Source organism: Nyctibius grandis, chromosome 10 (genome assembly GCF_013368605.1).
Source record: "Nyctibius grandis isolate bNycGra1 chromosome 10, bNycGra1.pri, whole genome shotgun sequence".
NCBI classification, from domain to species: domain Eukaryota; kingdom Metazoa; phylum Chordata; class Aves; order Nyctibiiformes; family Nyctibiidae; genus Nyctibius; species Nyctibius grandis.
Genome location: NC_090667.1, coordinates 19,691,097 through 19,718,041, shown reverse-complemented (window position 1 = coordinate 19,718,041; position 26,945 = coordinate 19,691,097). Strand labels below are relative to the sequence as shown.

The following is a 26,945-nucleotide window of genomic DNA, read 5'->3' as shown; positions in this document are numbered from 1 at the left end:
ATAATCAATTCACTGGAGGGGAAAAAAAGCGTCCCAGGCTTTGGCAGGTCTTTGTCATACATCTGGAGTGTCTGTGCATCATAAAATGTGAGTGAGATCAGTCAGCATGTCATTATTAATTAATAATGGAAAATACAAAGGAAAAGTCAAAGCCTGAGTGCAATGGACAATAACAGCTTCGATGACTTTTTTTATCTAACAAGTTATAGGTGCGCTTTCTAAAATATCAGAAATAAAACTGAGCTATAGAGTCCACGATGCAAGAGGCAAAACTTATGTGACAGCAAATATAAGGAATCCATGGACATTGCTTCTCTCAAAATAATAATCTTCATATATGCTGCTGAAACACTTGAAAGTGTGCATCAAGTCAGTGTAAACAAACCAAGATGACATAAAACTTCAGGTAGTTTTGCAAAAACAAAAGACAGCAGCTCCAGCTGTCAGTGATACACAAGTGCTGCAATAGTAACCATTCTGACGGCAATCCTTCGGATCTTCATAAAGAGCAAACTGGCACCACCATCTGAAAGTTTTCTGAATGCAGTGTAATTCTTTACCTAATTCCACTTAACCACTTAATTAAAACAAAAACATTCTAAAGAGCTTTTAATAACATTTCAGTAAGGAGAGATATTTTTAAAATAAAAAAGGAATCATCATTGTTTTAAAGGATCATTACTAACCTCTTCTGCCCTGAAAACTAACTACTCCTTTAAATTTAAAAAAAAAAAAAAAAGTATTTAGAGGACCATGAGGTCCTGCTTCTCCTTTACCTGTAAGACTAGTTCAGTTTTGCTATTCATATGAAAAATGTTCTGAGCTGACTCAAGGTCAAGCCCACCAAAGCCCAAAGATGACCTGGTCTGTGTTGTCCACACCTATGATTTCTGATCTGTAACAAGAGAGCAGTGCAATGTTTCAGCATTGTTCTTTAACACTTTTTGGTCCTGATGTGAGTTAGTTGCCTCCATTATGCAAAAATTTCTTTTCTGTGATATTTACTGCTTTAATATTCTAAAATTGTGGGATGAAACAACAGTAAAACTGCCCTACCACAAACACCTCTCAAGAATGGGCAGGTGTTTACTCAAGAACTAACAGACATCAAAACTTATTTAGGTCTCTGCCTATTATACATGAATATCTAAAATTATTCTTTCTTTGTACCATACGCATTTCATTAAAACCAAAGCTTCATGATTTCATACAAATTCAAAATATGGCAGAAAAGTTCTAAATAAAACTAAAATTTAAATTATTTTAACAAATAGACTACTGGGTTTTAAAAATTTTTTTATACAACCATACCATGAAGTACTGCCGTATACATTTAAACAACAGTTACCAAGCCAGGTCCCAAATTTTATTACATTTGCTTATCTAGTTACTACTTTGCAAAAAGGGCTCTCTTCAAATTAATCTTCTGCAGCACATCAGATTATTCAGTATACTAAGATATGGGGTTAATCCTTGTTTTCCCTGCAGAAGGGCTGCAACAGATGAACTACAATGCTGTGTAAAATAATGTTTTAACACGTATGTGTTCAGTTTTGCAGGAACGATGTATTGTAAAGGAGTACCTGAAAAACTGGAGTGTGCGTCCTCCCCAGTTAGCACAACCCAGCATTAAAACTAACCATTGGTATTATTCATTAAATAATACCTAGGAAATACCTGTGTATACCTTTTGTGTACCAAGATACCTTAGATATGCTGCAAGGATTTGTCCTAAAAGAACAGGGTTAGACCTAACCATTGAATCTACTGACCTTCCATTTTCACAATTTATACAGTAGTATATTATATAGATACAAACAGCAAATCATCTGATAAGGCATTGGAGCAACAGAGAGCTTGTGCTTTTTTCAAATTGCTGAGAATGACGACTACGGTACGCAGCCTCTCTTTTCAAAATAACAGCTGTCTCTACCCCGCAGGAAAGAGAAGAGCTTGGGCTTTTGGACTCCAGGGAGGGTTCCGCAAAAGAGATACAGAGCTGGCAAATTTCAAAACACTGCCTTAACACATACCTGCTCGCACTCATCAGTAGATTTTCCGTTTATAAAACAAGAACAAAAATTATTAGGGGAGGGGGAAGGAGAGCGTGGTGGTGTGACTTGAACTGACAAAATGAGGTGTTGATTCCAGACCATATGTACTGAATTTTCCCCCAGAAACCGAACGAACAGTCACCAAGTCCATCTGGTCCCCGTACCGCAGAATAAAGCCTCCTTTGCTCACAGCCCTCGGTGCAGCACATGTATGCGATTTAACTTCACCTTCCTGTAATTATCTTAGTACATTCCCCAGAAAGCTTGTCTTATCCACTTGACAGTTACCAAGTGATCTCTCGCTGAGCCAGTGGCATGTTAATGGACAGCCGCGCCGCAAAAGATACGACAGGGGAGCCGAGCAAAAGGTTTATCGTGCATTTCCTCCATACATTTCCCAAGCCACTAAACAAGCATCAGCACTTAGTGGAGCTGATTCTCCCTATCTAAGCAGCCTTGCTAAGGCTGTGACAGTGATTCCTGTTTGAAAGGTTATGCTGCATTCCTAAGCAGGCCAAGATTGCATTAACCACAGAAGAAAAGGATTGTCAATAACTCCTCCGAAATCACGCTGCATCCTCACTTGGGGAAGAACTGGGTCTAATTCACTGAGTTCTGTGACCCAAGAGGAAGATGTGACAGAAAGGTTCATAAGCTATTGAGATTACATGCCCTGTATTTCCTTACATCCTTTTTTACCATTAAATACACCAAGTAATTAGTGCTTTGTTATAAAATACTATTGGGGCTGACTGAATAGTCTTGTAGTTATTTAATAAATTACTCAAAGGAGTGAATTTAGCCAGGCATCCACTGGTGAGGAGACTGCTAATTAACGGATATCCAGGCAGGCAGCAATTACTCTTCTCCTCCCAGGCAAAAAGAATATCTCTATTCCAAGTATGTGTCCAGAAAGAATTAAGAACTCTGAAATGTACGTCTCTTCCAGTAGTAAGCAATTGGAATGGAGTAACAGTCAAGCCAAAGATCTCAAATCATTTGAACTAAATACAAAACAAGATAAAATAAAGAATCTATGCTTTATGAAGGGAGTGAACTGGCTTCAGAAATAAGTTTCCAGCTGGGACCAGATTGCAAATGCCTTTATTCACTCTGCGGGAGTAGTTATTCACACGAACAGTCCCTGTAAAGCCAGGGAAACAAACTCACGTGAGCATGTAGTCACGACTGTGAACATGAAGCTTGCCATCTGACCTTCAAAACTGACAGAATTTTGCAGTGCTTTTACTGAAAATTCTATAGGGATGTTGGGGGCTGTTTTTATTTTCCTTAAATATGATTTTGCTGTCATTTCACATCAAATGTCTTAGGAGGAAATTAAATTATTTTAATTTATGTAGAGTTTTTCACTTCGTGCTCAAATAAGCCAATTTACAGGTTGGTGTCTCAGCAACAGATTTCTAGCAAACAGGTTACTGGGATTTATCAGGCTTGCACTCATTTTGTTTTTTTGGAACAGCCAGCCATAAAGCAGACTTCCCATGGCCACCTGGGGCTGAGGCTCTGCCAATGGGCACACACCCACCTGCACAGAGGCCAGGGGGCATCCTAACAGATAAGTGTGAGCACAAAGGCAACCAAGTGACTACCCATGTTGAGTAGGAATCAAGGATTCCTGGAGGAGTGTCCAAAGAGCTCTGCATCTTCAGTTTAATGACCCATGAGAGAAAGGATGCATTTAGAATTGAGCAACATAGAGCTGTTCTGATTACAAGAGTTTTGACTCATTTACATAAAGGCTGAAAAAGAAATAGAAGTAGTACAATTAGTGACCTAAGGAGAAAATTGCAAAAGCACAAATAAGATCTAAGTGCCAAGCTACAATAAGCAGTTAGAGCTAATATCTGAAACTAGAATCCAAGCCTAGGACAAGAAGTGATCTGGCACCCAAAGATCAGCACTCAGGCTAAATACCAAAGGTCAAGAGCCTGAGTCAGAAACCAAGATACCAAGCCAAAGGTTAGGACTGAAATAGGTCCTGGACACAAGCCGAAGGTCACAAAATGAGCATTTTCAAATAGCCATACACCTCAGCTACTGACTAGTCAGAGAACAAATTTAGATGGTCCTTTAAATAACACTGATGTTAGCACCCGTGAGCATTCACAGGGGTGACCACAGTCATCATGACTGTGGACTTGCTGAAAGGGTCAGCCCAGCCAGCATTCCTTAACAGCCCACCACTGAGCTCAGTCTGGGTCATTCAGATCCAGAGTAAGGCTGTGAACAGCTCCACCTGATTACATAGATGAGTGAAGCCCCTAATTGCCACACATACACTTGCAAAGTTTTCCATTGGAAAAACAAGTTATGGAGATTTGAAAAGTTCCTCTCTCCCATAAGCTCAGTGGAAGTGTCAAAAAAGGCAATTCCAGCTGAAACATGAGAAAAACCTGGGCCTCCAAAGAGACTGTAGAAGCCTCATAAATCTATGAGCTAACAGAAGATCATGCTACAGACTTACGTTTTAGTTGCCTTTTTCCTCTATTACCGTTTTGCTGATTATAATAGTATAATAATAGTATTATAATAGTATAATAGTATAGATAGTATATATACAAGCCCTGCTGCTACTGTATTCCTTTGGCTACATACAAATAAGCAAGATATTCTCCTTTGTTAATTTTAGAGGGTAAACATTTTCTAGTATTAGATTATTTTTAATGAGACACAGGTAACAAAACTATCAAAAATAATCTTTTTATGTATAAATTAAAATAATAAATCCATTGTGATGTCCCATTATATGCCTCATTAGCATATCCTCTGGAGAATGCTTGATGGCTTTGGGAGCCTTTCAAGAACCACTACAATATTGCTTAGTTAATTGAAAACTACAATTAAGAGCTATCTTAAATAATAATCTCAGTGAACAGTGTGCAAATAGCCCATATATCAGAATAAGTTTTTGCAAACATTAATAATTAAATTCTGAATAGAGATACAAATGAAAAATCAACTTAAATAGACAGACTACAGGCAATTTTTTAATCTTGCACTCTGATTTTTTTGTCAAGGTTATAAAGAACTAATGGGAACTGGAGTAAGTTTAATAAGTCTCTCTGCTCTGCTGACATGACAGCAATAAACAAAATACATTTGTACAACTACCTTAACTATTATATATTTTTTTTTTTCTTTCTTGAAGTGTTTGACAAAGTGCCCTTATACTGGCAGCCATGTACACCTGGTAAAGTCAGTGTTTCAGATACTAGCTTTCACTTGCAGTGGATTTTACTTAGTAGGCCTTTGATTGTTTAAAAACAAACATAGTTGTTACCCTTCAAACCTCTCAGCAGTTGGCATGGTGCCACTAAGCCATGGGGAGCACTTCGCAGAAGTGCGACTGTTAAACAAGCACCATGAAGTAGGTTAGGGCCTATAAATGGAATATCTGAAGTTGAATAAGTGTAGAGCTCCTGATACTACACAGTAATATTTTGGAGATTTTCTAAAGGAGCAAGAATAATAGATTATTGCTCATGGTGGCCCTGAAGTACTAAATCTCAAAAGTTTACACAGCCTACTTGGCCAGCTCCCCATTACAGCTGGAATTTATGACAGAGCCCAAAAACCCAAGAAAAATAACTAAAACAAACTATAATGGGAGGATCTTACAAAAAATATATGCCCATGATATTAGCAAAGTCAAAAAGTCCCCTTCCCACACAAACACATTGTAAAGACATGGCTGTCTTTGCCTGCTAAGACCTTCCTTCAGCCTGAGCTCCCCTTCTGCTCCTGTGCAGACACTCTTGCTACTGAAAGCTAAAGCAAAGAGCAGGAGGATCAGCCTGCCTAACCTCTTGGCTGGTCCCACACTCCCCCTGCACACACTGCAGGTACACCAACAGCTCTCCCTCCGTATTCAGCTTACCTCCTAGACGTAGCCACTCATGAACTATTCAGGTGACAAGTCTGTCAGGAAAATGGAGCTGATCAGAATTTTTCTTAATCCAAAAAAGGCAAAAATACTGCATGCCAGTTTTATCCCAGAGTGTAAATGTTTTACAGAGGTAATTTTTTGTTCTATTTTTTGGTAACTGGTTTTAAATTACTTTCTGTTAGGGTAAATAGTGGACTCCGGTCATTTCTTCCCTGTAGGACAGTTCATCACTCCTGGAACTCTCTTCTCTTGGTTGGAAGGTCTGTTTTGTCATGGAAGTGTCAGGCCTCCTAAAAATGCCCCATCTCTCTCTGACCAACGTCAGGTGCACACATGCACACAGGGATAGGGGAAAGGCAAACATGGCAAGTTTGACCTACCCATCACCGATTTCTGCGCCAGCCCTTGTTAGCCACAGATTGCACTCACAGGTAGGGGAGGAGCTGGGCAGCTGTGCAGGCACGGGGTTTAGACCTCCAGGATGGCAGAGCTCGGCTGAACTGGCCAGCTCGGGGAGGCATCACGCCAGAAGGAAAAAGCAAGAGGAGATGTGGTCCTTCAGCTGTTTTTGCATACGTGCATTGTTTACACTGCAGCTCTCAAAGTCTGTTAAATTCAATTGTTTTGAAAATCACATAATTTATGAGTTTTGAAAGAACCTGTAAGAGCCTGTCATGTAAACTGGTACTCAAGAGGTGTTTAAATAATTATTTGTGATTATTACAATCTATTGGAGAGATACTCCTCAGCTCTTCAGTCCTTACCTGACAAAATGTATCACCCCTACACAAGCTCTTTGGATTCATCATTTCAGTACACTAATCCCACATGTAGAAGTAATTTTATCATTAAATACCACTGGGGAAAAATTACCATATGAATGCAGTGGATGGTTTCAACACAGAACACATTAGTTAGTTCTTTTTCATTTGAAAAGATGCCAAAGTAAGCAATCTTATTTGTACATTAATCTCTAAAGTTACATTTGTTTCCAAAATGAAAATTCAGTAAATCTGTACATAGAATTTTGTAGCAAATATTTTACTAGTTGACTGCCATTTTGCTTTATGCACATAATTGCAGACAACCCATTTGAAATTAATTTAAAAAGATGTTACTGCTTTTGCTCTTAAGTAATTCACTACTATCAGATCACTTATTTTCTAACACCAGAGCCAAGGGACACGAGGTCCCAAAATTAAAGGCTGCAACTGCACTTCCATTACAGCCCTTAAGGCCTGCCTGAACTACAGCAGTTTCTTACACTAAGCTTTGTGCTAGTTTCGTCGCAAATTTCCACAGGATTGCATGTCAATGCCTTCCCCTTGAAACGCCCTTCCTATGCCATTCCTCGCACATCTTAACCACAGGGCTCCCCAGAGGATCTTCAGCAGACAGCTTTATGGCCCTCTCCTGAATGACTACAGCAAAGGAATTCTCCGTCAGCCAGAACTTAATTGGTGAAAAGAAGCCAAATAAGAGGTTAGGATCTCATCCAGTTTATTTACTTAGTCATGATGTAATCAACCTTCCCTTTTCACCAGTATGGTGACTCCTTCCCACTTTTCTTAGCCTGCCTTCCTTACCCCCAGAGGAAGGCCATCTCATCCCAGACTTGGTGGGTCTGCCTCAGAGTTTCAGTTCAAAGAAGAAACATGTTATGGATTCGTGACTGCAACTGTTAGGGGAGGAATTTAGCACATAACACACATTAAATCCATGTGGTTATGTCACTGAATACTCTTGGACATGATACATCCTGGAGAAAGTTCGCAAAGCAAAGAGCAAGAGATACACGTGCTTACACTAAGAATTAACCGGCGCTGTGCCTTAGGTCTCTGGCTGCACATGTATATCTTTCAGTTTGCAGCCCAACCTCAGTAGGCAGATGAGCACCCAGAAAAGGTGGCAGGTGGCAACGAGGGGCCTGAGCAAAGCCACCCTGCCAGAGCACAGCAGCGTTCCCGAACCTGCTCCTTTGTCATGACTGCAGCATTAGGACAACAACAGTCAATGCAGCTGCTGCCCTCACCCTCAAACAAGGTCTTATGATACATCAGCAATCCACCAGCCCTTCCCGGAATGAGGGAAATATCATCATAATGCCCGCTGTTTATATTCCTCTTCAAAAAAGTATTTCAATGAAATTTATAATGATTAGTAAATACATTGTACTCATTTTATGTCTGGGAAAACTAAGGTACAGAGAGCTGAAGTGTTTTAATAACCCATGAAATGAATGCAGGTTTACTGATTCCCATTCCTCTGACACTGGATAACCTAAGAAGCATCAAAAGCAGCCAAAACTACCTGGCTGTTTTACATTATATTTGATGCCAGTCATGTCTCAGAAGCTCTAGAAGCTATTTACTCTCAGAATTGTGTTGCATCTTCTTTATTAGTACTGTACCACATCAAGAAAAGCCTATTGAAAAATACACATTTGGTCATAAAAAATTTATCTAACCTATTTTAAAGATGATTGCTCCAATATGTGCACATTTTGCAAGAGGATCAGCTAAAAATACTAAAAAGGAATTCTGACTTGCTACTTTACAGCAAGGCTTCAGAGATGAAGCAGCATATAAACGTACATTTTAAAATCTATGTGATAGTCTCAATATTTAAAGGGTTAGATACATAGAGGTATTGAAAGTGGTTCAGGAACCTTAAAGGATACAAAGAGGATGCTTACAAGAAAACAAAAATATAAGCACACAATAATGCCATAAAACTGACCCATTATATTTAAGATAGATAACTCAATAATTAAAAACTGGCCAAGTTAAAAACTGACAGAGTTCTGGCAAAGTAGCTTGCTCAAGGCATCTACTATGATGCACAATTCTTCCCGATTTATTTCTCAATTCTGTACAGAGCAGAACTTTGCTCATCTAATTGTCATTTTTGTTTGATTTGTGCAGTCCATAATCTGTACAAGATGACTTAGGAGAACAGGCTACTCTGCCTTGTTTTTTCCTAATGTTATTATAACAATAAAACAGAAACTACATGTAAAATGAAACGAGCAATAGAGAATCCCTGATGGCGCACCTTTGCTATTGCAGTATTTTGTCCAATCGCTAATTCGCCACAATGGAGATTTGCAATAGAGTTCCTTTTCAGAAATGAAATTAGTACAGTTCTAATATATTCGGCAGCAGGCCTTATAGCTACTGTTGGATAAAATATGACAAAACTGGCTGAAGATGTATGTCCAAAGCCTTATATATTACATTAAGTATATAAATCAATAAAAGTCAGGCTGTACACCTATGTCTAATGTACTTACAGAAGCTGCAATCACTGAAAGACTTGTACTCAAAAATAAGTTGTATTTAAATTTTTGGACAAATTTAGTCAGAAAGAACACATTAATGGATATTTATGCAAAATGCAGAGTCCCAGGAATAACGTTTTCTCTCTAGTTCTGATTTATGTCAATGATAAACTTCTCTCTTTACTCTGCCCAGTGACAGATTATAACTAAGGGTGAACATATTATAATTTGAGCCAAACCTCTGTGCTCTAGTTCAAAAAAGTTAGCTTTACCTGTCTAATTTCACTACCTACCTTCATCAGAGAAGAACTGTCATATTTTGATGCAAATTCCAGCAATTTACATGTTTCAAGCTGGCAGGCAATGTCTTCCTAGAAAAAATTGCCACCCTTCCACAATCCCCTGTGAAACGGCAAGCCAGGTTAGAAAGACAGAGGAGATTGGATTACCTGTCTGCGCCAGATCATTGTTTCTAGGAGATAATCCATAAATGATTAATCCTTCTAATGTTCTTGAGCAATGTAAGGAGGGTGCCTGTGACCTATTTCAACCTCTTGTACTGTTGTTGTGGGAACAGTTTTACTGTATAAATCGAATTGAGTATTTTCATTCTCTTGGTTTTATTGAATTATAAGTGTAATTTAATGCCTTTTCTTTGTTCAGTGGGGTTTTTTTTTAGCATCTCTGAGAAGGACCATAACTGTTGGTTATACTCATGTCCAAAATGGCAGTGAACACATAGATGGCTAAATGTTTTTTTTTTTTAATGTCATTTTCCTTGTACTTTATTAAATTACATTATTTCAGTAATTTACTGTTGTTTTTAATGCTTCCTGCTTCACATTTTCAAGAACATTTTGCCAGTTGTACAAGGAGAAAAAAGAAAAAAGTCACCCATTCCTGTTACAGAATCATGACTGCAACTATTACATAACAACATGAGACCAAAGTAATTTATAATTAAATTCAGATTTCAGTATTGCAACATCTAAGAAGCTCAGATACCCTACAAAGTAGTTACATATTATCTTTATTTTATGTACAGCACAGAAATAGGAAAAAATCCCATACCTACAGCTGGGTAAGTCAGCAGTCCCAGAACTATTTTCCTTGTCACTTCTACGTGATGACCAGCAGTCACTTTACACACCAACCTATCCCATGGATTTTAATTGTTTAGATTACCACTGCTCTATATCCCTCTTCACTGTATTTGCAGATGTAGTCACACACTCAATTTTTTTTTGACAAAACCCAGGCCAGAAACTATTACCTTTGGTGTGAAGAACTGTAGAAACACGATCGGCTTATTTCATAATTCTGACTTAAACAGTTGACTTGGCAGAAGCAAAGGGGTACTGCTCTCCTGAGAAATGAGAGAGACAAATGATACAACAGCAAAATGGAATAATTAACTAAAATGCTCTGCACAGAGGTAAGAACAAGTATGGAAAGATCATCCCTGACAGATAATGTATCATCTGATCCTAAAAAACAACAGTGAAGGAGACCCCATAACATCCTTCAGTAACTTGTTATGTTACTTAACTATTCCTACTGATCAGGCTTGTTGGGATCCAGCCTCATTATTTTTGCTGCACATTAACCTGATTTCATTTCGCCCTTTCACCAGTTAGTGTGGAGAACCGATTTCTGTAACAACCTTTTGCACATCAAATGTGTAAAATGCCATGTGCTTTTAAAAATTTTCTCTTTCTTTTGACCCAGCAACATAATAATTTGTTTTCTCTTGCAAGGCATGCACTCTAAGTCTTTTGCCATTCCTCTAGCTTTTTCCACAGGCTCCTCAGTTTGTCTACAATTCCTACTTAGTGTATCACTCAAGTAGGGCATTATAAATTGACAAATTTATCGTGGAATTAATTACTAAAAATCCAAGGAAAGGATATTAGTTGTACATCTGGTGGTGTTTTATCCTGATGACAATCAGCAAGTATTTTAACAAGTATTTTGTAGCCAGAGGAAGAAGGATAAAAGGAAACTGGTGACCAACAGATACTGCAGGGTATCCAAATTTTAAAAACTCTAAGGTAAAAAGGAAAAATTTTGCTGCCCTACAGCACTGTAACATGTAACAATTTAGAAAACTTTCCTCTAAAGGTGGAAAAAGATTTTTCACAGCTAAAAATAAATATCTGTCACCATGAATATGCAATACAGTACCTGTGGATGCAGCATTAGCGCAGAAAGAGCATACTGCATGTCGGAAGACCTATGAAAGGCTTATGGTTCACTCAGACTTCTAACAAGCAGAATAATTGCCAGGAAAGGTAACTTTTCTTTATGTACATAAATATGGTATAAACTGCTGCTAAGTAGCATGCAAGGCCATTTCTGTGCTAGTCCTCAAAAGGTGAGATTTTTTACAAATCTCATTTACAAAGAGATGGGTCATAATCTCTAATTGTAGCAGTTTTCAGTTATCCTTTATCAGCTTGGAGAATCACCACAGGAATAAATATTTTTACAGTGAGAAATATTTTTTACTGAATATTAGGGACTGTCAGCCTCACCAATAGCAAAGATCAAACGTGCATTCACAGTATAGAAAAGAACACAACTGAATTAAACACTATAATAAATAATAAGCAAATAAAAATGCTCAAGTAATGTTTCCTGTGAAATCAAATGATTTTTCAAACAAAATTGCAACCCTTGCAAAATTCTACCACTCCCCTTGCCCTTGTTTTAACCACTTTAAAATAACAGAGAAATTTGCATCTCATAAAAAAGACAGGCTAAAGATTTGCAGGCTTGCCCAGAGAATTAAAATGCAAAACAAAAGTTCATTAAGTTATTGATTAAGGAAGTTATCATCAGGACAATTTGCCCTAGCTAGGACTAAGATCAAATAAATAGTCTGTAGAATTACAGCCATTATCACTGAAATTTAAGGTATAGATAACAGTGCAGCTACTGATCAATAGCCCAAGAATTGCCCGCTATTACAATTCAAGGAAAAACATCTGTAAGTAAACCGATACAGTGTGTCATTTGCAAAATATTTCATGAAACCAGAAACTTCTGACAATTGTTTCAATTGGAAAACAACAAAGATAGAATATGAGCTCTGTGAGCCACTGAGATTTGCTGGACTCCACTGGACCCTAATTCAGCTTTCAGTAATAACAGAAAATGCACTGCCTGGGAACGCTTACTGCACTTCTCCATCATCTTAACAGCAGCAATATATTCTTTCCTGACAATAATCAGCTAACAAGGGAAAAACAAAGAGACGGCAGACTGAAGACGACTTTTTCTGTATGAAGTTTGAAAGGAGTGACTGCAGCCCAAATAAGCTTCAGGAATACATAAGTAATCTGCTGTGTGAAAAACAGGGGCCAGAAAAAGAGTTTGTATAACATAACTGCAAACAGCAGAGCAGACATCAATGGAGAGGGCCAGCCATGCTGTCACGAGCAACTGAAGGCATAAAAGAAGGTCTTTATTATTTCACCCACCTTAATATTAACATACATCAAGTAGATAATAGTACTTAGGGTAATAAATCATCATATCCTGCCTTATAAAACCTCCGATGAATAACTGAAATATAGAACATAATGTTCACTTCACTTTTTGAAACACAAATGAAATCTGCCCCACTCACAGTGAAAACATCAAAAGGGCATTACGCACATCATCCCACTTCTGCCTGGTTCAGTGCGAGAATCAGGAACAGAGTGTGATAGATAAACATTTCCCCAGCAGTAACTGCTGCATAGCTTCAAGGGAGGACAAAGAGATTTGCAATATACAATAATCACAGAACAAGCCTGAACAGATACAACTAACATTTCAGTTTACACTGAGGTCACAGCTTGAGTCTAAGTATACTATATACTTCGGTGTACTTCAAGGTGGAAGAGGCAGATGGCAGGTCATATGACTCATTTCTGATATAAAATATTTTATTCCAAGACAACAACAGTGAAGAAGGGCAGGGAGAACAAATTCACTAAAACGCAGAACTGAAATTAGCAGACAAAGGAGGAAAACAATCCATAACCAGAAACTACTGCTTCTCTTTTTTTATCAATGCTCCTCATGTTTCACTTTTAATTCAAGATGAAGCCAAGGAGTTTTCACACTTGAAAAGACCTCACACAGCAGAACGCTGTCCTTTGCCAACAAGTTTTTTACTTTGAAAGATACCTTTGCTTTACAGTAATCTTGCAAAAGGAGTGGTTTGGTGCAGATGTTTAAGAGGCCATTTAAAACCACCTCTTAAAAAAGTTTTTGTCATTTTCTTTCCATTTCATTTGAGCCCTTAGAATGTTGTCTCTTTATAAAAGATTGTTTTCAAACTAACTTCCTCATACTATCTTTTCCTAATCCAGAGTGTTACTGAATAATAACTAGACATTTTACATCAAAGTATTTTTAACATCACACTAAGTGTCATTATTTGCCCTTGATGGAAACAATTTTATGTACTTTAATAACAGAACCAGTGAAAACCCAAATTTTACTATTAGATTGGACTCTCCTGTGGTAAAACCATTAGAAGGCAACGGAAGATTTATGGAGCTCTAAGACAGTATCTATTATCTTTATTATTTTTTTAACTGATGCTTAGGTCTTGGGATTCAGGGGTGAGTTATTGGGATGAAGTACACAAGAATTTCATGTCCAGATTACATTTTTGTTTTTAAGAAGTGTCTTTTTACTTTGTATTAGAATGGTTTGACATCAAAACAAGTAAAGTAATGTTCTCTCCAAAAAGTTTTACTTTTATAATTTAAAAATTATATTATACTTGAACTTGGTATTTCTAGTGCTTGTCAGAAAGACTTTTTATGGAACCACACAACTGCTGGATCCTTGCTTATAGCTCATGCATTAAATGTCTGCCATTGTGGGAGAGGATTATACTGTAAAGCTGTATTAAAATCAGAAGTATGTCCACCTGCAATAGAGAAGAACATGACATGTGGTAACACAGAGCTTAGAGGAAATTCTTTACATTCTCAGAAGGGTCAGAAGCTTGCCACAAACATGGTTTTGTTTAGAAATTTACAATCCTGTCTTTTCCTGTCAGAGTGCACAAAATGCTACAAAGATAGTTGAATCTCAGTGATGTTATCTTGGAAGCTGTCTTGATTTAGCCCACACCTAGGGCTAAACAATAGCAGTTTTTCTCTCACCCAATATCCCTTCCCCAACTGAGGAAGGAAATTAGGAAAAAGAGAGAGACTCATGGGTTAAAATTGAACAGATTTAATAAAATAAAGAAACCAATAAAAATGCTAACACAAAGCACACAAAATTATACTTAGCTACAGAGTTGCAGCAGGTTGTCCAGGAATACCAATCATCAGCAATGAGGAAAAATGGGCAGTTAAAATACAAGATAGCACAAACAGCCCCTCCTCTCCCCACCAAGCCCTCCCTTTTATAGTGAACTTGATTGTTAATGATATAGAACACACCTGTGGGCCAGCCTGGGTCAGCTGCCCAGGATTTAGCTGCTAATGGCCCTGATCACCATGGCTGACCAGAAACTGAAACAAAATCCAATGAAACCAGCAGAGAAGTCGTTTATGGCTCGGGCCTAATAAATATTCTACACTTTTCTGTTCCCTAAATCCACTAATGATTTAAAAAATAGCAGGAACAAAGTTCAGTGCACTGCATATTACCTTGTTCTTGTTCCAGCAAACTTAAATATGTACTACAGAGGACAGTTGATCTATACCAGCTTACTATACCTAAGAAAAATAAAGTATTTAGTTCCAAAATTCTTTAAAAATATTGAAAATTCCATATCCCACTGCAGACTGTGAAATATTCAGATACCAGCTAATGACAAACACGTGAACAAACAGCATCAGCGCCAAAGTACTAGAACATAATTCCTCCAGCCTGTGACCCAGCTCATTGCACTTCATATGCCAGCCCGCATTAAATTCAGAAGCCTTTGTATTACTATGTCAGTAAATAAATAATAACAATAAAAATAATGACCTCTTACACTGTAAACAATATACAGATCTTTAGTTTAATCCGTTCCATTGAAACGAAGCTATTTCTCTTTATGACATGTTCAGATGTGGAGAGCCAACTCAGAAGGTGTCAACTGAAAATCTCGCACAACAATCTCATGGGGAGTAAGTAGAGGGAGCGGAGCTGGGTGGAGTGGCCAACAGGATCCCTTCTTCAGCGAAGGACTGAAAGGCCTTTCCTCACAGCATTGTGTGAGCTGAACTGGAGCTACCTGTCTGAGAGAAACCTCCTGGACGGAGCTACAGCCAGCTGAAACGGAGGGGAGGTGGCAGGGAGGGAGCACAGCTCTCTGCTTGGCAGGGTATGGCAACGGTCAGTGTCTTTGGGCGTTTGGCAGCATGGGAGCGTGGAGGCCGTGGCTCAGCTGTGCCAGCTCCGACAGAGGAGCTTGGCCAAACCTTGCAGCTGGTGGAGGCACGGCCACCGCAGCCGCCCACCGCCCGCTCTGCCGGTGCCCGGCAGCATCGGGGGACAGGCCACAGCCCGGCTGCCAGGCGCCAGGCTGAACCCCACAAACCCGGTTTTCCGCCCAGCCGCTGACCCGTGGCTCACGACCCTGTGCCCCAAGGCCACTAGCCCCTCTGTGGCGGTGGTGTGTGAACGCCAACCCCCAGCCCTGCGCCACGCGTGTCGGCAGCGGCTCGGGGCCGCCTCTGCCACAGGGCGGCTTCGGGCACGAGAGACACGAGGTGCGGGAAAGGGGAGCCCGCGGGGCCGGGGAGGGGGGCTGCGGGCCCCGAGGGGGCGAGAAGGGCCTCGCTGCTCCGGGCTGGCGCGCCCGGCGGCTGCTGCGCCGCGGCCCTGGGCGGACGTAAGCGGCGGGTGGAACGGCAGGCGCGGGGCTTGGCGTTCCGGCCGGCGGCGGGGACGGGTGCGCCGGTGACACCGCGCGGCTGCTTCTTGCCCTCCCCCGCGAGTGGCTGCCGGGATCCAAGATGGAGTCAGTGAGCAGAGCGGGGCAGGAGATCAGCCTGGCGGCCCTGAAGCAGCACGATCCGTACATCACCAGCATCGCCGACGTGACCGGCCAGGTCGCGCTCTACAGCTTCAGCCCGAAGGCCAACGAGTGGGTAAGTCCGGAGGAGGGGGCCTGGCTCGCACCACGCCCGGGCCGGCCCGGGCGGCGGCGCGGCCCCAGGCAGGGCGTTCGCGGCCGCGGCGGGGCCGGGGCTCCGGTCGCCTGTGCCGTCGCCCCAGCAGCTTCCTGGCCCAGCGCCTCCGCACAGGGCTCCGGCGGCGGCTGCTGTCGCTCGAGGGGAAGTTTGGGACTTGGGTGCCTTCCCCCCGCGGAGGTGGGGACCCGAAGGGCGGCGGTGCCGGAGGAGAGGAAGGGCCGTGCTTGGGCACGGGGGGGCACGGCGCCGTCCGCCTGCTCGGGGTAACTGCGACCGAAGTAGCGCTGGGGCTCGAGGTTTCTTCTGCTCTTGGTGGCCGTTGCTGGGTTGGCTTTTTTTTTTAATTGTAATTTGTTGTTGTCGCTCATGCGTGTTGAACAGAGCCCTAATTCAGGAAGAGCGGGGTTTGAGAAATGTTAGTATTTGTCGTTGCGTTAAAACGCAGTTTCTGCCTGACTGCCAGTTTTATCACAAAACTATAAAAACGTAAATATGTGGAACTTGACATTGTCGTATGCAGCACGGGACCTGCACGCAGCTTTCTGTGCTTGCGGGCCACAAGCACGTAGTAAAGGTTGCTTTGAAAATTGAGGTATGAAACAGTTGCGTGGTCCATAGTTACATTGTTTTGTTGTTGGCTGTGCTGTCATTACCATCCTTTAAGTAACAGCTGTGGAAGAACCTGTCTGATATTTGCAGCCAACTGGACTGTCCATATTCAAAATAAGGAGTTGTGAGAAAAGGTGTTCAGCTCTGACCGGTCAGGCTCAGTGTAGGAAAGTTGTAGAATACTGTATATCACATCATCAGACTGATAGCATGGACAAAATCTTCTGGAAATGGATTTAATTACCTAATATTACTACGAAAAAATGGGTAGTTTCTGAAAATAAGAGGTTATATTTTTAGTCCTGTGATGCCAGACCTCATGGAAAGATAAGGATATTGTAAATCTCCATAATTAAAATGCTGTACAAAAGCCACATAGCTCTGTGAACAAGCGTATTCCTTAAATGCAATTGCTGTCTTTTGTAGGAGAAAACCGACATAGAAGGGACCTTATTTGTGTACAAAAGGTAAGGGGGGTTTTGTGTTTTTTTTTTTTCTTTTTCCTTCCTTAAGAAAACAAGCCTCAGATGGCTTCATGTGTAGCTTTCATACTGGATTTACTGCATCCAGTAAACTCATGATTACTTACTTGTCCAGCTGTTAATGTCTGTATACTCATTTAAAAAGAATGTACTCTGCACAAAGGTGAATAACTGTCAAAAGCACACAAAAGTACTGCTGAAAAAATCATAAAACTTGATGAACGGTGCATATATATCCACACAAAAACCTAATTTATTGAGCTTATGTTGTTAATCCAATAGCATTTGTTAATGTATTGAGTTTGTTAAATGCTGAGTCTTCCTTTGTCTCCTAAAATCCATAAAGTTGATCATGGAAACAATACGGATGACAAATCAAGTAATCTGTCCTAACTTAATTTCTGCCATTTCCCGACAGTTTCTGTAAATGGACAAAGTTGCCTAAAAGCCAGAGATCTACTAGTATATAGTTTTGGAGGCTGCTTGATTTCCTCATTGAATCCATGAAAGAAAATTCCAGTTATATGGGATGGGGGGAAAGGGTGGGGTGGAGAACCAGCACATAAAACCAATCATGCATTTAAGTTTTAAATTACAGGCAAATCAAAAATACAACAATGAAATAACACTCTGTTGAATGTAAGAAATCTAAATAATGCAGACTTAACCCATCCTGAAACAGAGTGTCATAGACTAGGTCAGTGCAATATTTTATCCTGGCAGTGTAAAGGGATACTAGTAACTGGTTCCTGTCTACTTTGTTTTAGCTCCAAGCTTATAAATACTTAGTGTAAAAAAGCCAAACAAACTAAAAACCAAAAAACTAAGCAAAAAGTTTCCTTGTGACTAGCTGATTATTTCAGACAAGTTTCGTTAAGCACATTAAAGACTAACTCGTGATGGTAAGGAGTGTTTGCCCCCCTCCTTAGAAGCTCTTGACAGATTTTGTTGTTGATCTTTCAGTAAAGGTGGCCGCATTGTTACAGAAATCTTAACACTTACTAGCTAATTATATCTGATTTTTACCCTGCCTCGCCATGCTGCTGTATTGATTATATGACTGCTTACAGGCACAGCTGAGTATGCTGACATGACATTCATGCAGCAAGAGAAGACAGATCTAAAACTACCTTGAACTTCCAGTTCTTGCTTTTGATGTTTTCTTTTTCCACCTGGTCACTAGCAAAAATCTAGATAATAAAAATTGTTTCACTAAGCAATACAATTCTGTATAATTCAATATGTACTTTGAGGACACTGAGTTAAGCCTTTATTTTAAGAGTCTCCCTTTAGGAAGAAATTACTGCTTCTGGTTCCCCTCTAAGTGTATTTCACATTATTGAAGCTAACAGCTTTTTTTATTGTCGCACCTCTTTACAGTAAAGTAAATATTGCTCTGTTAGTGGTCTGTTTTTTCTCCTCTAATAAAAGATTCTAAAATGCCTCAAAACTATCTTATGTGACCTATTGAATACACTTGCATTTAATCCCGGACCTACCCTAGGTTTTTTTAATAGATTTTTTTGCGGCTTATCTTTGATTCAGCAGTTTAGCAGTGTAGAACTGTAATGTTACTCCTAATCATACTTTGAGGTAAGTGTAGTTTTAAATTGAAATTAGTTGGCCTGCCAAGAAATGGCATAGAACTACTAGAGCTTCAGGACTGATAAAGCTTCAGCTAATAAAGCAATGGAGATTTGAAGATTAATTCATAACTCTTGTTTCAGAAAATTGTATACGTTGATCGAGGTATTAATCCTTGGCTTTGTTTTAATTGAAACCATAGGTCAGCTTTTCCTTATCATGGTTTTACGATAGTGAATCGACTGAACACGCACAATCTGGTTGAACCAGTAAATAAAGATTTGGAGTTTCAGCTCCATGAACCTTTCCTTCTCTACAGAAATGCTAGCTGTAAGTATAAGTTTCTTTAATCCATATAAACTTCATGTTCTGTTTTATAACCTAGACCACTTCTGATTACCGTGATGTCTGTTTCAAGTATGATGTGATAAGGCAGGTTCCAATGAAATAGCTGATGATGTTTTCTGTCTACAGTGCTAGATTTACTTAAATAGCTGTGATATTATATTATGATGACCACCTGCTTTCAATAGAAAGAGGATATACTAACAAAGTTCAATATTGCTATATTCTTTTTAATTAATGATCTGATAAGTTTAATCTAAACATATACACAGTGCTATAGCATTAATAAAAAACTATGAAAGAGTAGTGAAGATTGATAGATTTTTCTAAAGTATTTCACACCAAGAACAGTTCTAATGGCTTCCTCTTTTGCAAGCGAAAAATTAAATATTAATCAGTAGCTGCTTGAAGAAGTTGAGAAAATTGCTCAGCTCTAGGCTGAAGGTTTCTTTCTCCACAACAGGTTTTGGACTCAGGAGATAGATGTCTATACTGAATTTCCTGGAGTCTAGACTCCAGCAAGTCTGGGTGTCGGGATAGTCGTAATACAGATGAGTGGTAATATATTAGTCAGTATCTTCTTGCTGCTTTTTGACTTTAGTGTTTTGGGTCATGAGTCAAGCTTCAGAGTCCCAGTGTACTGTGTTCCAGTTAGGTACACACTAAAAATCCTGTTACTCCAAAGAGCTCAAAATATAAATTATGTAGCCCTTAAACAGAGGAGGAGGGGAGTATATGTGTATATGAAATTCACATTACTTAAGTAGATAAATAAAAGATACCCCACAGAGCAGAGGGTCCTCCTGATACAAAGGTATAATTTCATGTCCTCTTCTCTAGGTGAAGTTCTTGAAACTAGTTTGCTGCTGTCAAGTGACAGGTTCCCCTTACTGAATTACTCGGAGAACCTGTATGCTGTCTGGATACAGTACTTCCTCAACACCATGTCTTCTTCCTATCAGAACGTCCCCTTGAATTACAGATAGGAACACTGCTTTGGCTATGCTTCAGTGTACCTAAAAGACCAGTCAAATGTTAATCTCTTCCTGTTTCCCCCTTGGAAAGCCTCTAGGATCTGTAGGGAGTAGGATAGTTTCCATTATGGTGACGAAGAACAGCTTAAGGTAGATGGTATCCTCTGTTTAATAGTCTTAGCAATCCTCTTTCTGTAAGTGTTGTCAAGAGGAAAAAGTCAGAACTTCTCAGTAAGTTGAGAAGTCTAGGAGATGAGGGAAGTAAATGACTGGCAAGAAATTAGGAGGGGGGAAAAATATTGCATTGAGTTGGATGTTTAAGGTTGTGCAAAGTTGTGCAAGGAAAAACTGCCTTTTATACAGAGTGTTGGCAACAGTCCTGTTTCTTGTGGAGTGTGGTTTTTTGTGTGTTTTTTTGTTGTTGTTTTTGTGTTTTTGTATTTTTTTGTTTTTTTGTTTTTTTGGGGTTTTTTTTGTATCCTTCTTGAGGAAAGCTACTGTGATGATTAGAAACTCTTTAAGAGTAAGTTGTCCTGTTAAGATTGCTAAATGATTGAACTGATGACTCTGTGTCCTTAGCTTACAGGTGGGGAATGGTTCACACTACTTGATAAAAACCTAAAATCATGTTTATTAATACTGCTGTTTGTCAGAGACAAACATATTTTGTGCCTGTATGTTTAGGTTGTAACGGGATCAATGACAAATCGTGGTTTACACTTCCCCAGGGCATGGTAGAAATAGTAGAAGATGATCAAAGCAAAATTATGCCACTACGTATTTGGGGAAGGTTCCATGTCAGCAATCTTTATAACTGAATATGATGCTACTGTTTTAAAAACTTCAGGTTTTCACTTTGTTCTGGGATTCTGTCTTTATTTAAGAAGATAATAAGGGCAAAGTCTGTTATGTATATCAGATCAGACCTCTGGCATTTGTCTTAAATAGCATAAAAGCTGTTCTGAGTATATCAGGTGACATACTCCAGTCTATGCAGAGCCGCTAACAAGTTATATGAGAAACTTTGCAAGCAGTATATAAACATTATTTTTGCTTGGCTGGAGGCTATAAGAATGATCTGCCTGTCATGCTAGATCATAATGTTTTTGGTAGGTTTTACCATTCTTTTATGGTTTGATTTGTTCAAATACTTATTTTTAATATACAATGGAATTTTTAGTTTGCTGCATATCGGAACTTATTTTTGTTAAGCTGTAGACATGTAGACAATTGTACAAAGGCTTTTTCATACTCTTAAGACAAGACTAGGTAATTGCCATTTTATCCTCACAGGAAAGGAGGCCTGACTTATCTTTCATAGTTGTTGGGGGGCGGGTTCCCCCCATTTTTGCAGGGTGGGATATGAAGGAGTCTTTCATGGGTATTCTGGAAGGAGAATAGACCAAGTGATACAGTACCTTTCTTGTGTCTACCTCTTGTGCTCACTGAGTGAAATGGAAGACATTTGGGTCAATTTGTTATTCGTTATTCTGGTTAGATGTAAGACATGTAGAGGCTTTTCTTTTCTTTTTTTTTTTTTAACTTTTTAGAAAATAATTTTTTTAATATTTTAACCATTAATGGGGAAATCTTTTCCAGCTCCACATTTTTTTTCTCAAAATCATTCTGGCTACATAATATGGTTCAAGCCCCAAAAGAATACTTAAACCCAAAATTTTGAGAAAGGCTATGTCTACTTTAAAAGTTGTATATAATGCTGCCTGAAACTTACACTGCTTCTTCATGAGGCATTGGATCCTAAAGCAAAAAATTACAGGGGCTGTGACTAAGCAGCTGTGAGACATTATACCAATTAGAGTGGTAAATAGAAAAAAAAAAAAAAAGGTATTCTACTTTTCATTGTTAGAGGGAATTAAAGAAAGCAAATATCTCCAAATATGAACAAATCACGAAATTACCAAAATGAAAAGAAATTGTTTGATTTGATGTAACATATTTTTGATTTAAATTCCTCTTAAAAGGTAGAATTTTTTTAGATTATACTTTATACTTAATGTGCTCTTTATCATTGCTTAATCTGGAATATGTGTTGCTGGGTACATATGATCCTTGTCTAACTTTCCCTCTGGATACATGCACATTCTTTAGAGTATTCAGAGTATTTGTTCATGAAGCACTGACTCCCATTGACCTATTTTTTTTTTTAACGAACCTAAGCTTGTTTCCTCTTGTCTGTATTTTGTGAAAAGTACGTTAAACTCTGTTTTAAAAAACGCATACACTTCTGCCAGTAACAGTAATAATAGTCCAGTCTGAAAGTTCAGTACTTTCAATCTGTAATGTGAGAATTTGGAGCTGATAGTTTGCTTAATAATAAAGGAAAATTAGTCAAAGTTTTAAGCAATGGCCAACTTACCTCTTAAAGTCTGCAAGAAGTATTCTTCTAAGTCTTTCTCGTTTATAACTTTCCCTCTGTATTGGTGGTGTTGGTCTTCATGAAAAGGCTTTTTAATCCAAGCTAGTTCACTTGGGAGGTCAGGCAGATTGATTTCCATGGTGCTGAAGACAGATGCTAAACATAAAACTTGGGTATTAAAATAAATGGTCCTTGTTTGGTGTGGTGGTTTTGTGGTTTTTTTTTCTTGCTTGCTTCTTACTCCTGTCGAAGGGTAAGAGTTAATAAAACAAAAATAATGGATTTTGGAGAGTTTTGTACATTTAAGTGGCAGATTCAGTTACAAAGTGCTGTCTTCTGGGCTTATTGTATTATCATTAATTAAACAAATTTGTATTCAGAAACAGCAAAAGTAGAATGAGTTGCATTGTTTCAAATGGCTTTCAAAATTCTTTGAAAGAGCTCCTGACTGGTTTCAAAACAGGGCATCTGTACTGGTAAGGAAAGTCTGTCATTATGACCTTTGTTCCTGGCTGACAATGCATTAAGTATAACATCTCTCTGTGACTGCCGAAGCTGAATGGCTCTCCAGCAAGCGCATTAACGCGGTGGTTTAGTCTGAGATAAGAAAGGAGCCTGTTCTTGATACCTTTATAGCAGAAGCAGCAATGCAAGCTAGGGAGAGGGGAGGAACCACGGAAAGCTGTTAAGAAGTTCTAAAAATATTTTGTTTGACCTGAAAGATGGCACTCTAACTGGAAGGGGTGTTCTGCTCTAGTACAAAGTAGTAATCCCTCTCATTCCACACTATGCTTTGTCAGCTGGCAGTTTGTTCATGTGTTCCTGATCTTGGATGCTGTTTGCCACCTGCTGAATTACTCCAGCGCAACTGCTTGTAGGATTGTGCTGTGAACTGTATTTGTGAAATGGCCTTAGATATTCGAAACAATAAGAAAGGGAGGGACTTTTTTTTATTAATCCTAATGATTTATAAATCTGTGTGGCAAGCTAATCTTTAAATTGAAGAAAATATGAATAGTGAATGAGGAATCTTGGCGAAGAAGATATTAGAGCAAAGTGACTGAGGAGGAGTGCCATTTCAGCTACCCTTGCTACTGGAAGTAGGAGCTTTGAGAGAGATTGCTTTATGTGCTTTTGCCTTAAACTATTTGAAGTGTAAAATGATGCATATACCATATGCAAATGATGCATATATGTGCTTTTCTTTATGGGAATGAGATCAGGTTAAGTTGATTTCCATGATTACCTTATAGGATGGGTTTCAAAATATGAGTCCGTCCTTTGCAGAGAGAGTTTGAAAGGTGATTGTCCCCTACTTCCAGTTGTTCTGCTTCATTGTATAGCAACATCTAAATTGGAACTGTACAATAAAACTTTTCTCTCTCTTCTATCAGCTCTTCCAACTAGTTAAGGTAACTTTTAAACAGATCATCTTTTTGAATGAGATGAAGCTATATTTGCACAAATGACTAAATTGCCTAAGGCAGGAGAGTGATAGTGTCAATCTCTGAAACTGGCACTGCTAATGAGTCCCATGTACGTTTCTTCTGGCATGGCATTCTCGGGCTACAGTTTCATGAACATTTGAACAGTTTTGCCTTACTGTGCTGCTTCCAGCTTCTTGTATCTGCCCTCTCTCATGTGCTAGATGGCATTTTTGTGACGCTGATGTGCAAACAGTATTAAGGGACTGGTCTGGACTAAAGTTTATCCAGCTGATGTAAGGGAGAGTGGTGAATTGGGGTAGAAAGTTAACGGCAATGTTGTGGGGATTGAAAGCGTGGTGACACTGCTTCTTTCTGCTTACTTAAAATGAAAACTGAAGTGAAACTGCAGCTTGGGGATGGAATTTCAATTTATGTTGTCGACGAGTGAGGCATCTGTCTCACTGTGGTGGTTTGCTATCCCCACTCTTAATTCAGATCTACTAACTGGGCAGCACTGGAACAGTAAGCTGACTGGTCCATGAAGCAATGGGAGCACAATGTAGAAGAGACTAAGACCTTCCTTTTGGTGTTGTCAGGCTGTTAGACTTGAGCAGAAAGACTTCCATAATGCTTTTGTTTTCTCGAGATCTCTTTGTTTTCCCATAGTGATTTCAATCAGTTTTTAATGATTAATCCAGTCAAGTTTAGAGAGAAGTTGAGTGTTACATGTTTATGTAACTATTTGTGGGTCAGTGTTTCTAATAAAAATTACATATGTCAGAGAAGAACGTAGATGAAGATAACTGATGACTTTTTAATTTTATGAAATCTGATTTGTCTGTGATGTGGGTTACCCATGACTTCATGTGTGTCAAAATGTAGTGTGAATCCAACTGAAAGATACTGCTGATGATGATTACAAACTGCTTCTACTTGATTACTAAAGAAGCTGTCCACCATTCAGTGTAGAAAAGCTGGGTAGAAAGTGTTGAACTAGATAGAAAAATGAGTCCCTTAATTTAGTGGCTTCTGTTGGATGAAACTCTTAAAAGAACTGCAGTAGAAAGATATGCCATTAGACATATGAACATTCAGCTAATGTTTATGCTGGGTGTGGTAAAAGATCACAGATTTGAGAAGAACTGGTAAGTACCAACTGTTCTTAGTAAAAGGATGTTCATAGCCAAAGTTGCATGCATGTAAGAAATATATCAAATATAGTAATGCAGTTGGGACACACACACAGACTTCTGGGGCAAGGGAGCTGACTGATAGTACAAATGAGTCCTCTTTTGAAAAGAGGAAGGTAAACATTCCAGCCTGTCAGACCATGTCTAAGTTAATGCCCAAGTTTACTTGTTCATAATCTGCTTTACATCTTTGTAATACTGTTAATGTTTTGCAGTGACTCACTATGATTGCTTGCCAGTAGTACAAAGTGGAAAAAAGCCTGATGCTCTGTACACCAAACTGAGATTTGGATCTACTTCTGGTCTTGTGTAGGCCTGTTTCTGGCAGAATTGAGTGTGACTTTTATCATTTGTCCCATTAAGATATCATTATAGGTTCCTTATCTTCATTTCTTCAGCAAGTATGCTTTTGAAGAAGCTTTCTTCTCTTGGCAGTTGGTTGGATAATGAAGTCAGGGAAGGGAAGGAGCTTTTCTTCAGTGTTAAAATATGCTACGTGACTAAAGAAGTAGAAACCTGAAAATGTTTCCAGTTTGAGCTATGTGGTAGACAATCCAGTTGTATTAGTAAATACTAATAAATATTTCATAAGCATTGGCTACATGTATGAAATGCTTTTTTTATTGACTTACGTCTTTTGTAAGAAGAAGGTTCCTTAAGTTGTGCTGTATTGGATTTCTTTGTTAATGACTTGAAAAGCTTTGTTGTCTGTTACTTGAACTGTAACTTCTAAAGAAACAAACACCCAAATAAATATAGTTGTTATTAAATAAAATAAAAAAAAAAAAAGAAGCAAAGTAGAACTTCAGTTTGTCTGAAGATACTGTTACAGAAATGAGGTGTGGGCATGACTTTTTGAGGGTTTTGGTCCAACACAGCCTAGGATAACTGGAAGGTCTAGAAAAAAAGTTTGTAAATAATTGCCCTCTTTGCCATGGCTTGAAATCATTTTCAGTGGGCCTTGAGATTTTTGAGTGTTTTGAGGAGGAAAAAAAAAAGGGAGGGGAGGGGGTGGAGTATTTCATTTTGAAATAAAAATCTACATCTGTCTGGAAAAGGCTGTGTATTTTTTTTTTTTTAACATTACTTTCCTTCACTTTAAATCATATCTTTATAATTGGTGCTTTCAACTTCATAAAAACATTGGCATGAACTGCAGTACAAAGATGAGTTTTAAAAGTCTAAAAGTGTCTTTTCGGAAGTGAAAATATTTTAATGGTAGCACATGTAAAGTGCCCAATTGCCTTTGATGTACTTGCACACTATGCATTGACAAATTTCATAGGTGAACCAAGATTTAAAATAACCTGCTTTGTGGGCTGGATTAAATACAATTCTGAAAAGAGTTCTGCAGATTTGTTGTGTTGGCACAACTGTGGGGACGGTGAGGAGATAAGTATGTGTGTGGGTAAAAATGCCCTCTTTGGAGTGAGACTGCTGATGAAGAAATAGTACATGGCACTGCTGACAAAGTTTCTCCCTCTGATGGAGTATCTTTCAGCTCCGTGATCACGCTCTAACTCTGCCAATTTACAGTGGAGTTTTACTTATTCTGAAAGCCAGAATGGGGCTTA

General features: G+C 39.0%; 1 protein-coding gene across 1 annotated transcript in view; it reads left to right on the top strand.

Annotated features, from left to right (window-relative positions):
- The first annotated feature begins 16,187 nt into the window (after positions 1-16,187).
- The window catches only part of DCP1A (decapping mRNA 1A), a 35,754-nt gene continuing 24,996 nt past the window's right edge, over positions 16,188-26,945 (top strand). The window contains exons 1-3 of the mRNA XM_068409588.1: positions 16,188-16,338; positions 17,419-17,459; positions 19,261-19,388. Of these exons, the coding sequence (XP_068265689.1) occupies positions 16,204-16,338; positions 17,419-17,459; positions 19,261-19,388 (304 nt within the window). The 5' untranslated portion in view covers positions 16,188-16,203. The remainder of the gene's footprint in view (positions 16,339-17,418; positions 17,460-19,260; positions 19,389-26,945) is intronic.